The sequence below is a fragment of the Lepus europaeus genome, chromosome 15 (genome assembly GCF_033115175.1).
Source record: "Lepus europaeus isolate LE1 chromosome 15, mLepTim1.pri, whole genome shotgun sequence".
Classification (NCBI taxonomy): domain Eukaryota; kingdom Metazoa; phylum Chordata; class Mammalia; order Lagomorpha; family Leporidae; genus Lepus; species Lepus europaeus.
Window position 1 is genome coordinate 42,186,354 of NC_084841.1, and position 14,705 is coordinate 42,201,058.

Here is a 14,705-nt window from a genome sequence, read left to right on the forward strand (position 1 = left end):
GAACACATTCATAAATGTGGGAGTCAATACTGTTGATGAACCTAAATCCTTTCTATTAATATCCACAAAAGACTTAAGGTACAACCAGGGCTTGACATGCAGTTTGAGCCAGGATCTCTTTTGGTGCCCATCCCAATATTTTAAACATGAGCCCAAGTCACAGAAGAATAACAGTCAACAACAACTGAGTAGCTTCTAATATATTAACAAAGCATTGTTCACAATAGCAAAATACCCAGGACTCAGGAAATTGGGAATGACAGAAATTAAATGGTAAAAGGAAAAGGAATAAAAGATGGTAGAAGCAGCAGCAGTTGAGTCATTAAAATGGCAAGTTCTTAAAGGGGAGCTTTTTCCTCCCCAATTTAACTAGCTCAGCATTTTCCATACTTATTTATTTTATGGATTCAGCAAAACCCACCTCAAAACCGACTGCTTCTGCTTTACAGTCACTGAATTGTGCATGCCCCCTTGTGGTGAAACTTAAATATAAACTCTCTAAGTTCTTGAAAAAATATTGAGAAAAGCTGGTGGGCTCCACGTTTCCTTAATCAAATCACATTATTTACTAAACCCACTCTAATTTGAATTCTTTTCCACTGGAAGCTATTGCTTGCATTTAGTAAACAAGCAAATTTGTTTGAGGTCCTGAGGGTAGATTCTGAATAGACTGCATTTGTGGCCAATTCTCAAAAATTAGAACATACACATCCCATATCCTGTAGAGAATCATCGTAAAAAGAACACCCTCTTCTAGTTCTGATTAACAGGACTTTGCTGGAAGCCTCAAAGTAGGAGCCCCAGGAGACCAGGCAGCTCTGGTCTCACGTCTGGCATTCCACTGTTCTAGGCCAGTTTTATCATCAATTTCAACTAAACAAAACCACAATCAGAACTTAGGAAGTAAACTGTGTTATATTACACTATCTGCCACTTAAGAAATCCTTTTTCTGTTTGTTAAATCATTCTAAATTTTTGTACCCAGCCTCATCACATCATGAATGTAACTCAATCACATATTGGCAGAGCTGCTATGAATAAATAATTAAAAAAAAAAAACAAAGATCTCTTAATGTACCATAATAAGAGGGGGCTCCAAAAAATTAATGAAAAACAGAATTAAGGGGCTGGCGCTGTGGCACAGCAGGTTAATGCCCTGGCCTGAAATGCCGGCATTCCACATGGGCGCTGGTTCTAGCCCTGGCTGCTCCTCTTCCCATCCAGCTCTCTGCTATGGCCTGGGATAGCAGTAGAAGACGGCTCAAGTCCTTGGGCCCCTGCACCCATGTGGGAGACCCGGAAGAAACTCCTGGCTCCTGGCTTCAGATTGGCACAGCTCTGGCCGTTGGGGCCATCTGGAGAGTGAACCAGCAGATGGAAGACCTCTCTGTCTTGACCTCTCTGTAACCCTGTCTTTCCAATAAATAAAATAAATCTTTAAAAAAAAAGAAAAACAGAATTAAAAGATAATGTATATTTTTCATGAAGATTTTTTAAGCCTCCTTGTATTTACTTCCCTTTCTTATTCCCAGTTCATACTAAACACATGCACATATTTGCACATGCAAAGGCAGCTTTAAAATAAAGCTGAGTATTGCTTATATTCCATTTCCAATTGTAAGAAAATTGGTAGTATCATTGCTTCTCAGCCTTTTGGCTAATATCAAGTGTAGAAAATTGGTGGTATCAAAATCATTATCTTCTCAATAGCATTTATATTTTTCTTTAAAATAAAATTACTCCTGATATCAAGAGAGCTTCCAGAAGTAAACACATAACTTGTGAGTTCTGGGAAAGAAAGCACTTGATGTGTAGGACAAATACCTACCTGGAACCTTCCTCTACTCAGTTTTACTGGTTTCCCTTCTTCAACTACAAGGGTCTTTCTCTGCAGAATGTGGGTGTGATGTTGGTAGCCGTCCAAGCATACTTGAACATAAACTCTCACTTCTAAGTAGACATCTTTGACTTTCACTGTTAGGTTGAACACATCGAAGTCACCACTGCCATCATGCCTATAAATCACATATCCTTGCTTCAAGTCATGCTGGGAAAATGAGTGGGACACAGTCTTGTTGACTAGGACTGTGCCATGCTTTGGGGGCTGCACGATGTGAAATTCAACCTCGTGGTCCGTTCTGACATCCTGGTTTGTGGTGACACTCAGGTTGGCTGCTGTGACACTGCCCTCTTGTCCTCTCTGCACAAGCAGCCCTGTGTTGTTGGCCACCTGCACATAAGGGTCTGATGCACTGACCTCGAGAAGGGACGATGTATAATGGACACCATCTGTCACAAATAGCACAAAGCGAGCCGAGTCTGCACCCCAGTGTTTGAAGAGCACATGCCCTTCCCGCAGGTCCTCTTGCCTGAACTTGTAGAGTTTCTGAGTGGGGTCACTGGCTTGTACCAAATCCCCATTTGGGATGCCTCGCCGAGTATACAGCAACTGCCCGTCATCAAAATCTAAGTCAGGGTCATGGTAACAGAGATCCTCCTGTGTCAACAAGCGCTGGCCATTCCGCACAACATGAAAAACCTTATCCACCACGCGCACTGGCTTCTCATCATTCTTTAACTCAACAGAGATGGTGACTTGGATTTCTGTAGACAAAGGCTCTGAGTCAAGATCCCCGACCACTTCCTCTTGGTCTGGACCTTTGGTGGAAGCCACAATGAAGAATTCATCATACTGGGTCTCAGAGTCATCATGAACATACATCAGCCGTTCACCCACAATGTCTTGATCAGTGAAAGCAGTGACATTGTCACTGTTTTCTAGAGAATCTGTAAAGCTAATTAGTTTCAATTTCCCATGTTGAGGACTCTTGGTGATTTTATATTGGAAGATTTGATTGTCTAAGGTTTGAACAAATAATTCTGATTTTGTGATTACTTTCCCTTCTCCTTCTTTTACAAGTAATTCTTTGTTGGTTAAAATAATGTGCACCTTATCTGCTTTAAAGTTTATTCTGAAGGTGTAATCTTTTGATTCTATGTGTTTTGCAATAATCAAAAACCTAAAATTGTCTTGAGAATCTTCCTTGGGCCTCTCCTGAGGTTCATAACTTATCTTAGCATCTGTAATATCTCTTTGGCTGAAGATTGAGTTTGTTTTTAGAACTTTATCGCCAAGTAGCAATTTCCCTTTCGTAGGTGGGGTCAGTAACTTAAAATGTAGTCCCTCCTCAGCTACTTCCACCCCCTCTGTTGCAGCCTGCAAATGATTAGAACTCAATACTTGCTTGTTTTTTTGAGTGATCTCTAGAGGAACATTTTTCAGAAGCATAAACTTCAGCCATTGAATGGTCACAGGAAACATCAGCTCTTCATTGACTTTTCCTTCCACGTTAACTTTAAACTTAAAATAATCCGTAACATTTTCAAGCTGCAATTCTTTGACTGTACTACAATAGCGGACCCGACTCCGATCAATGGCATGCTGAGAAAAGGTGCTAACGTGTTTCCACTCCCCATTTGATCCCTGCCGCTGAACCTGGCCAAATTGAGGTGGACGAGTGATCTCGTAGCGGGTCTGCATCTCAGGCGGTTGACCATTAACCACTACTGACAAGTTACTCCGTGTAATCAGGACAGTGCCACCCTGTTGTACAACCACACCAGTTCTATTGGCCACTTCAAAGTCCCAAGGAACAGCCATCACCCGCAACACCACTGTATTGCTCACCAGCTCTCCATCACTTGCTCTCAGAACAATCCGAGAGTTTCGATGACCCCTGTGCACGTAGAAAATGTTGCCATCTCTTAAATCTTTCTGTGTAAAACCACTAATGGCTTTCCCACGATCACTGGCATTTTCTAAAAATCCAGCATCTGAATTGAAGTTACCAAGAACTGAAAAACTGAGACTCAAAGAGTCTGTGTCAGGGTCTGACACGTGTATTACATCAGGGGTCACTCGTTTCCTAGAATTTTCAAACAGGAGAAGCAAGTTTCCTTCGGGGAGCTTAAGGTACGGGGGGTCATTTACTGGTAGGACAGTAATGTGAAACACATGTGGAGCATGATCTTGCAGATACAATGGCATTTCCTTCTTGCTTTTGGAAGAGATGGAAAATGTGAAATGATCTGTAGATTCTTCTGAGCCATCATGGACATACCAAACTTTTCCTTGCCACAAATCTAACATAGTAAAAGCCTTCTCCATATTCTGCTCAGGTGAAACATCTAATTGAAGGAACCCATGAGTGGGCATTTCCTCAATCTTGAAGAGTATTTGAGAATGATAGAGACCCAGATCTTCGAACTCCACGTTTAACCTGATATGCTTTTGTTCCAGTAAGGCTTGTCCACCTTCTTGGACCTCTAAGTTATTCAAAAGCAAGAAATGGTTTATTTCATCTTGAAGGGAAGCTTTGGTAGTCTCAGGGATGGCAGTGGAACAGGAAACTTCTGACTGCAGCAGGTTTTCCATTGTTGTTAGGGAAGGGTTTATGCTACTTTTACACCCAGCTGAAATATCTTTGGAAACAAGGGCGTCCCTTAAGGCTCTCTTTTCTGAGTTGATTTCCAAGCCTCTTAAGCACCCTTTAAAAGAGATTCCCCGAGCAGATTTCCTGGGTATGGAGGCAAGTTCTAACCTCTTTGCTTCTTCCCGCATTCGGTTATCAAGACCTCCCAGGAAGAGGGGGCCCTCAGATACAAATGGTTTGCTTTGCAAAGGCAGCAAAGTCCTTTCTCCTTGCTTATCTACCATTAGGTCTAGATACCTTCCCATAAATTTGAGTTGAATAACATGCCACTTGTTGTCATTAACTACACAAGAAGAAGAAAGCTGTGCTTTACTCGTACCCCTTCCAACATGAGCCTTCAGTAGGCCTTCGTGTATTTCCAAAGCAACAAAATCTCCCTCTCTGCCTGACTGAAATAAAAGCAAGGCTTGCTGAGTTCCACTTTGCAAAGCAAATTCCAATAATCCTTCCCTTTGCACCTTCCATTCTGGAAAAGTAACATAGGATCTGGAGCTAAAGAAATTGATGGCTTCGTCCTGCCCTGCAAAAAACTCATCACTGCATCCTAGCGACACCTCATAGACCTTCTTAAAACCAGGGTAAGATCTAAGGGACTTAAGGATCTCCCTCTGGTTAAATATTACATCCTCCATACAGCCACGAAAATTGGGAAACTCTCCATTGACGTAAGGAACATTAAGTCCCCCATGGCCTCCTATGTAGATTCCGTGTTGAAAGCTCAGCCTAGGCATCCCACCAGCTATTTGCTCAGTTGTCTTGTAATGTTTGTCAATGATCAAGGAAATATTATCCTTAACACAGTACAGTTCCACCAAATGCCAAACCAAGTCATCCATGTTAAGTCTTTGTTCAGAAAGGAGCACTTGTTCACCTGCACCCAAATTCACTCTCACCTGAAAGAGAAAAAAAATCATAATTAGTTAATCTAATCTCATAGTGTTGGGGGGGGGAGACTTTTACATGAAAACTCTTCCCACATATTCAGATGGACTATTTTTTATATTTATTTTTAGATTAACATATAATACTTGAACATTTTTAAGGGTCAATATAACATTTTAACACACATACATAGCTTAAGCCAACCATATCATGCAACTGGTCTTATATTGAAGTCGGAAAATCTTAGATTCAGAATATTTAAGACAAGCTGGTAACACTGGAAAAGATCCTAACCTACACAGATGGCATATCATTTTATTGTAATGAAACAACTGTCACCAACTATATAGCTATTTTGTTCCCTTTCATTTTTACTGTTTTTCTCTCCAGTAATCAAATGCTTATATATTTCAAAGATGTTTAAAAATCATACCCGTAAGGTTCCTGATAGAAGTTCTAGTATACAATAGTCACTTTTCCCAGCTGCAAGAAAAAGCAATCCCTGTGGTTTGCTGGTTTGAAATTTGAATTGAAGAGATAGCTCAGAGGTACTTTCTAGGATGTTGAGCTTTACATAGCTTTCGCCATAAAAAGAAGCTGGGGGGAAATAAGAAATGAGTATAAGTTAGTAAATCTTACTACAGAGTGACTATTCTATCTTATAGTATCATCCCCCAAAGAGACTGTCTCTGATGAAGAAAGCTGCCTTGCTAAGCCCACACCTGCTTCCAAGGATGGACCACAGATCCAGCACAAGTGTATAAGGCTCAGTATACTCTCACCCCAACTAAGGAACAGCTCATTCCCTATTCAGAACTCTCAAGAGGTTTCTCTAAGACTGCAGCTCAACTTCTCCATCCACCCAAGAATGCTACCAAGACCACAGGATCCATGGTTCCTAGTACCTAATATACCACCAGTCCCGGCCCATTAGAGTGCTGGAATGGCCTGATGAAGATACATGAAATCACCAAGCCAGAGGCAATACCTTATCCCTCCAGGGTTACATCCTCCAGGACACAAGGTATCTTTAAATCAAAGATCTTTTCACAATGCTGTCTCTAGGAGGTATATGGGTCTGAGAACCAAGGGGCTAGGTCAAGATGACCTCATTTTCCACTCTCAGTGACCCACTTAAGGAACTGTACTCCTGTTCCCATAAATCTAGGTTATGGTGTCAAAGTTCTCAGTTTAATTCTTTCACTAGCAATAGCAAGATTCTTTTTATTTGAAAGGCACTTCTCACCATTTGTTCTTATATCAAGCAATGTGCAGGCAAAGACTGTCCCTAATTTGTCAGTGTAACTGAACCATCAGGAGCAGTTGAAATATTCTTGGACAATGAGGATACAAAGAATGTGTTCGATGTCCAAGTTCACCCTCTTGAATGCCTCTGGTAACTTTCTAGGCAGTCACCCTTGCCTCAGATGAGCATGTTGACAAAGGGTCAAACCACTCATGAATAAAAGTTAAAGTGATAACATCAGGATGCCATTGAGAGCAGCAGAGATGCCAATTTAGTGTAAGAGGATCTTCAAAGGATATGGAGTAACACGAAGATCATCACCCAGGCTCGGCTGCCAGAATTTACATGAAGAAGGGAATCTCAGTGGTCTAAGAGGAAGACTGTGGAGGACACTGTGATACTGACAGACCACTCTGATCCTCCTTCAGGAATGAAGGACTTCGTACCCTTGTTGCTAGCAAGATATGAGGCTAGGAGACAGCTCTCTCATCTTCAAAACTCCTCCTCACGCCCAGCTGTGGCTTCCATTGAGACCATATTACTGGACTTCCATTTCTTTCAATCCATCCTCCTCCTCTTCTCTTCTCTACCTTTCTTATCCTCAGGTGTTGACCCATGAGTACTCTATAAGGAAGCCTTCATGTTCCTCTCCATCTCAGACACTGCTTTTGGGAACTCAAACTATAATATCTGCCTCTCCTCTCTGTTCCTACAACATTCTGCATATTTCTTTATTCTAGCACTTACCATGCTGTATTGAAATAACTATTTCTGTATGCATCTTCCACACTAATTTTCCTTGAATTTCTTAAGACATATCTTTTGCATCTTTTTCTCTTTAGTACTTAGCACAATGGTAGGCACACAGATGGTGTAACAGACTCTGCCTCACTTAGAGCCCTTTAATGGGCTGATGCACCCATCCTTCAGCTGACGAATTGCCTTAACGAGAAGTTCCAATATAGTCAGTCCCTACCCTGTATGGTAACCCACAGCCAATGACTGATGGAAGCAGATCTATAAAATACATGGAACTCTTTTTTGACAAATATGCTCCATAGCCAATCAAGCTGATGTTACATCAGCTGAAACCACATCTTTGCTTGGCTTTCCTGCCATAGTCTGCTTCCTTCACTTCTTATATTGCCTCCTGGGAAAAATTACTCAATGGTTCACTTGCAAAAGAATCCCTGTCTTGGACTCTCTCTCTTTCTTTCAGGGATCTGACCTAAAACAGATAGCTGCAAGTGCTTACTGAACCAAATTAAACAGATTTCTCATTCTATACTTGAGTAAAATCAGATCCGTAGAAGCTTAGGAACTTGTACAAAGTCAACAGTTAGAAACAAAGTTAGGATAAAAATCAAACATTTCCAACCATCATTCCAGTATTTTAATCAAGATATGAAGCTAATACACAGATGAATAGAGTTGCCACAGACTCTGATATTCATAAGTGCCCTTAATAATTAAATGCCATAAAACCAGAATGTACAGCCAAAGTTTTTAAAGTTAATACAAGCAATTATGAACCCTATCTGGGTTTATCCTCATGGGTGTCTTATTACTGAACTCCCTCACCCCAATTTTTGATTGACTTGAAGGTGGTATTGTTAAGTTTTCAAAACCAGGAAATGGTTTTTGAATCATGAAATCAACTGGGGAGAATGACTAAGCAACATTAATAAACAATATCCTTATATTTTCCCACATTTCACCTCTTTGGCACTAAATCAACTCCTATCCCAGTTGGTGGCCAGAAATTTCCATTGCCTCAAGAAAAAAAACAAAGAACATTAAAAACTTCTGGTTTGACAACCTAAAGCCAGTTCATAACTTCATGTATGTCCAAGTTGATCCCACCTTTTGCAACCCCTACTAGTTATCTCCAAATAACACTAAAGAAATGATAGAAACACAAGTTGGCTTGTAAAAAAAAAAAAAAGTCACTCCCAACCTCTACTAAAGGAGAAGGTGTGATTTCAGTATTTGTGAAACAAATCAAGTTGAACAAAAATCAGAGATGGCTTTCTGGTTTTGTGCACTTAAATAAAAGGCATGAGTGAAGAGCGAGCTTGGCAGCAAGGTTCATAAGATACTGCTTTGTGGAAGGCAAACATTGATATTGCTCTGTAATTTCTCACAGGAGGAAGATTATTTTATTCATTATATGCACCCTAGAAGTGGTTCTCATTCCTTCTTCCAAAATACATCTTTCTGGCTTTGTTGTTTGATTTTGGTTTTGTGCTTTCTTTTTAATTTTGTTTACTATTTATGGATCACCTACCATGTGCCAGATATTATCAAGACTTGAAGACACAGAATTAACCAAATAAAGGGGCCTGCAGGAGAAAGCAGCTTGGGAAGAAGAGTACACCTAGGTGATGTTAGAAAGCTGGTGCAATAGGGGTCGGCATTGTGGCACAGCGGGTTAAGCTGCTGTCTACAGCACTGGCATCCCATATGTGTGCTGGTTTGAGTCCGGGCTGCTCCACTTATGACCCAGCTCCCTATTAATGGCCTGAAAAAGCAGTGGAGTATGGCCCAAGTGCTTGCACCCACGTGTGAGACCCGGATGAAGCTCCTGGCTCTGGCTTGGCCCAGGCCTGGCCATTGTGGCTATTCGGAGAATGAACCAGTGATTGGAAGCTCATGTTCTCTCTCACATTCTCTCTCTGTAATTCTAACTTATAAGAAAATAAATAAATATTTTTAAGTGATTTTTTAAAGATTTGTTTATTTATTTGAAAGTCAGAGTTACACAGAGAAAGAAGGATAGGTAGAGAGAGAGAGAGAGAGAGAGTCTTCCATCCGCTGGTTCACTCCCTAATTAGCCGCAATGGCTGGAGCTGGGCTGATCCAAAGCCAGGAGCTTCATCCAGGTCTCACATGTGGGTGCAGTGGCCCAAGCACTTGGGTCATCTTCTACTGCTTTCCCAGGCCATAGCAGAGAGCTGGATCAAAAGTGGAGCAGCCAGGACAAGAACCGGCACCCATATGGGATGCCAGCACTGCAGATGGTGGCTTTACCTGCTACTCCAAAACACTGGCCTCAATAAATAAATCTTAAAAGCAATTTGATACACTAGAAGCTCCTTTGTTGTCAATTGGGGTTGTGAGGGAGGGAGCAATCCAGCTACAAACTGTCTCTCCGAGGCAGAGGTAAGTGATAGATCCCACACACAGGTTATTCTGTGCACAAATGAGGCCTTGTGTTTTATTTGGTGCTGAGGATCCGATAATTTACGTTAAAGAATGCTCATCCACTACAGCTGCTTGATTAACTGGGAAATGTGGGCCACACCAGAAACACTTTGCCTCATCAAGAGAGAAGGGTCTCAGTCAAAGCTAGGGCTTCTGGGAAGACCTGGCGGGTGAAACAGAGAGGTAGTGGAGAGAGAAAAGACAGGAGAGAAAGGAGAAGGGTGAACTGAAAGCCTAGTCTGGCTGGGCACAGCACGAAGTATGACAGCCTGGCTGAGGCAGGAGTAGCATGAGGGCGACGGGACAAGCAGAGGACAGATGCTGCCTGTGCCTCTGAAAGGGATTCTCTGAGCCTTCTGGGTAATACACACAAATGTGCACATGCCAGAGGCTGGCTACTCGGGCAACCACTGTCCTGATGCAGTTCACTGCAGAGAAGTTTTGCATCTCTTTGAATTCATGTAAATGCAATACCGTATTGATTCTCTGGTGTGTCTTCCTTCTTTCATTCATCATAGTACCTTTGAAATGCACCTGTGTTGCTGCCTGTATCAGTAGCTCCTACCTGTCACTGCTGAATAGTACATTTTATCTGGATATACTACAATTCATCTAACCATTCTTCGGCCGATGGACATTTCTAGTTCCAATCTTTTGGCCATTATAAAGCTGTTTTGAACATTCTTGCATAAGCCTGGAAGGTACTTTCTGTATGAAATAAATGCACACAAATGCACATATACAAGTACTTTTCAAGACCCTTATTGTAATCACTACATACCTTCTTAATTTGCTTTCTTGGTTATCACTTGGCCCCAATACTATACTATCCCCAATAGAATGTAAAATTATGAGGTCAGAAGTCTTTGTTAGTTGGAATTACTACCTAATTCTCAGTGCCTAGAACAGTGCCTGGTACACAGTAGGCACCTAATAGATGATGGCCTTGAAAAAACTCAAAGAGTTTGGACTCTGCAGCCTGCATTGTGATATAAGGGGTTAAAGTGCTGCCTACAACATGGTATCCCATATGGGCACTGGTTCAAGTTCTAACTATTCCACTTCCAACCCAGCTCTCTGCTAATGTGCCTAGGATGGCTGTGGAAGATGGCCCAAGTGTTTTGAAAATATTTCAGAACTGTTAGCTTTCACTGAAAATTAGAATTACCTTTTCATTATGTAATACTCTGTAATTTTTATAGTATACCATTTTATGTATTGCCTTTATTTAAATACATACCACAGGTGCCTTAAGTATATAAATTTATTTTTTAAAGATTTATTTATTTATTTGAAAGGCAGAGTTACAGAGAAGCAGAGAGAGAGACAGAGAGATAGGAGGAGGGAGGGAGGGAAAGGTCTTCCATCCACTGGTTCACTCCCCAAATGGCTCCAATGGCAGAAACTGAGCCAATTCAAAGCCAGGAACCAGAAGCTTCCTCCAGGTCTCCCATGCAGGTTCAGAGGCTCAAGCACTTGGACGATCTTCTATGGCTTTCCCAGGCCATAGGAGACAGCTGGATCAGAAGAGAAGCAGCTGGGACTCAACCGGAGCCCATATGGGCTGCCGGCACTGCAGATGGTGGCTTTACCGCTACGCCACAGTGCCTGCCCCTAAAAGTTTATTTTTATACAACAAAAATAAAGGCAGAGGCATCACAATACCAGATTTCATGACATACTATAGGGCAGTTAAAATCAGAACAGCCTGGTACTGGTACAAAAACAGATGGATAGACCAATGGAACAGAACAGAAACTCCAGAAATCAATCTAAGCATCTACAACCAACTTATCTTTGACAAAGGAGCTAAAACCAATCCTTGGAGCAAGACAATCTCTTCAACAAATGGTGCTGGGAAAACTGGATTTCCACATGCAGAAGTATGAAACAAGATCCCTACCTTACACCTTACACAAAAATCCATTTAAAACGGATTAAAGACCTAAATCTATGACCTGATACCATCAAATTATTAGAGAACATAGGGGAAACCCAGCAAGACATTGGCATAGGCAGAGTTCTTGGAAAAGACCCCAGAGGCACAGACAATCAAAGCCAAAATTAACAAATGAGATTATATCAAATTGAGAAGCTTCTATACTGCAAAAGAAACATTCAGGAAAGTGAAGAGGCAACCGACAGAATGGGAGAAATTATTTACAAACTATGCCACTGGTAAAGGATTAATAACCAAATATAAAGAGATCAAGAAACTCAACCAAGGGTGGCTTCCCAAAGTGGTGAGACTTGTCAAGACAATAACTGACCACTCTGTGTCCTTTACAGACAGCCAGCAGAGCTCACCCAAGCCTCTGGCAATTCAATTCTTCAATTCAACAGCCTGAATCACAAAGATAAGGAAGAAACCCAACTGAAGTCATACATCTGGCTACTCAAGGAAATATTCCTTCCACCTGAAGTATACACAGTAGGTTTTGGTAGGACTCCAGTATCCAATATTTGTCATGCAATCGGAGCAATGGAAACACACACTGTGTATGTTGAAGTGTATCCTGTGGAATCCTTTATTCTCATTGAACACATTCTTTTACCCCTAAATGGATACCTAGCCCATTGACTCTTACCCGAGTTAATTGCACAGATGGGGTGGAAAGGAATGCAAAACGGACTAAAATGAGCATTTATTGAGTGACCCACAGCTGTTATATCGATTTAGGTAAGCCTCTCTGAAGGTGCTGTTATTGTCTCAATGTTACACAAAGTCAAATGACTTCCCTGAGGTCACTGTGCGAATATACGCCAGCATCCAGACTGAAACTGAAATCCACCTGACTCCAAAGCCATGGGCTTCCCACCACCCCACACTGACCATTTGGATCTCTGGCTCCTTACCTATAACCAACCACTCTGTCCATCAAGCCCATTCACTGCCCTCCCAAATCTCCCGGGCCTCCAACTCCTACCTGCCTTCCCCAAGTCATAGTCACTCCAGTTCCCTGTCCAATCCACCCTGCAACCACACAGAACCTTGGGGACAGGAGGAGCCAGGAAGGAAGGTACAGAGCTGGGAACAGACCTGGAACCCTCCCCCACCCTGGCCAGGGGAAGAGTGAGGAGTCCTCTCCTGTGAGCTACTCCTGGCACCAGGCTCTACAGGCAGCAGTGTGCTACAGGCAGCCCTGGCCTTGACAGTGGCTCAACACACATTCTCTCCCAGTCCGCAGGGGTACAAAGAGCCATACATTTGCATGCAGCACAAACCATACTTCAAATTTTGAAGTCTGGTCTTTTCCTAGGCCAGCAATATATGGAACGATAACTGCCCCTCCAGCTCGGGATGAGCCAGGAAATCACAAGGAGCAACAGGCCGCAGTGTACCGCGTCAGGCCCTGCTCAGCTATGAGCTGATACCCGAGGTGAGGTAGATTAAATGCATTTCTGACTTGCGATTTTTCCAATTTACGATGGGCTGGGGGGAGGTGGAAGAGGAGGAGAAACCCCATTATAATGCGCGGAGCATCCGTATTTGTTTATGCCTACAACAGAAGCAACTAATCAGCACAATCCAAACACTACAGAGACACAAGGCCTTGACCTTTTGTTGAACTGAATCCAATTCCAAAGAGCCCTAGAGGGAAGGAAGGCCCAAGTACTGGGCTCAATCTGTTAAAAAGTATAAATGATTAGGTACTCATTCGCCTTCCCTAAAGTCTGCACCCTGCATAAGAAACTTCAATTCGCGAGTCTACCTAAATACGCCCAGGACAACGGCCCAGTCACCAAAGAATTTCACCCCCAAGGCCGTGCTGGTCACGTGCAGGCGAGTAATCCCGGCCTGAGCTGGCGAAGGGGCAGAAGCCAAAAGGATCCAAGGGAAGCCAGCAGGTATCTTGCATTCTGCTCCTCCCAGCGCCACCAGGACGTCGGCCCGAGAACTCCTAACCCTGGAGGCAGAGGGCGCAGCAGTGGCACAGGCCCTGGGCCCGGAGGAGCCGGCCGCAGCCGCCTCGGAGCTGGAAGTTTTCCGCCGCGGCGCCGAGGCCACAGCGCAGGGCCCCGCAGTCTCCTCCCCCGTCCGCCCCCAGTCAGGACCGTCCGGCCAGAGAGCCACAGTCGGGGCGGCCGCGGTCCGCAGAGTCCCCAGAGCTCCGAAGGCGTCCCTGCCCCGCGCCTCGTCACCGCTCGCCCACCCTCTCCGCGCGGTCGGCTGGGGTTGGCGACGCGGAAGGGAAGGGAAGTTTGGGGCGCGTACCTCCGAGCGCCGCGCGCGCCGCGCAGAGCCCCAGGCAGGCGGTGAGCAGGCCGAGGCGCCGGGCCCCGGGCCGCCCCATCCCGCCGCGGCGGCCTAGCTACCTGCGCCGGCTCCTCCGCCGGCCGCCCGGGCTCGGAGCTGGGCAAGGGGGCGCCGCCCCCAACGGCTCAGGGGCTGGGCCGGGGCGGGGAGAGCTTTTTACAACCTGCAGCTGTTGGGCCCCATCAAGCGCAAGGCCTCCCTCTGGGACCTGCGGAGCAGGCCGGGCCTTTTCCACCCAGAAATCCAAAGGGGCTGCCTGGGGGGCTCCAGCGCGCAGGCAGGCGCCAAAGGGGCAGGGCACCTGTGGTGGGGTCTGGTGGCGTGTGCTAGCGGGTGATTGGGACAAACCCAGAGTAGGGTGGGCCGGCTGGAGGACTGGCAGGAGGGGGCTCCCAGAGGGGCCGGAACCCCCGAGGGCAGCGGCTGCCCTGACCAGGGTGAGTTTTAGGAGAGGAGACAACTTTGTTTATTGTTGCTGTATCCCCAGGGTCTGCCTGGTGCCTAGGCACCGCGAAGTACCTGCAGAGGAGTAAGAAATAAAGGGGATAGGTGGCCTAATCCTTTCTTCTCAAATGGGAGCTTTTACTTTGGTTGGTTGTTTAAAGTATGGACCCCAAATTAG

At 44.2% G+C, this 14,705-nt stretch overlaps 1 protein-coding gene across 1 annotated transcript in view; it reads right to left on the reverse strand.

Annotated features, from left to right (window-relative positions):
• Window positions 1-14,120, reverse strand: part of LOC133774237 (chondroitin sulfate proteoglycan 4-like) — a 79,639-nt gene extending 65,519 nt beyond the window's left edge. The window contains exons 1-3 of the mRNA XM_062211898.1: window positions 14,042-14,120; window positions 5,809-5,972; window positions 1,829-5,386 (exon numbers count right to left, since the gene is read on the reverse strand). Coding sequence (XP_062067882.1) covers window positions 1,829-5,386; window positions 5,809-5,972; window positions 14,042-14,120 — 3,801 coding nt within the window. The remainder of the gene's footprint in view (window positions 1-1,828; window positions 5,387-5,808; window positions 5,973-14,041) is intronic.
• Between the last annotated feature and the right edge of the window lie 585 nt (window positions 14,121-14,705).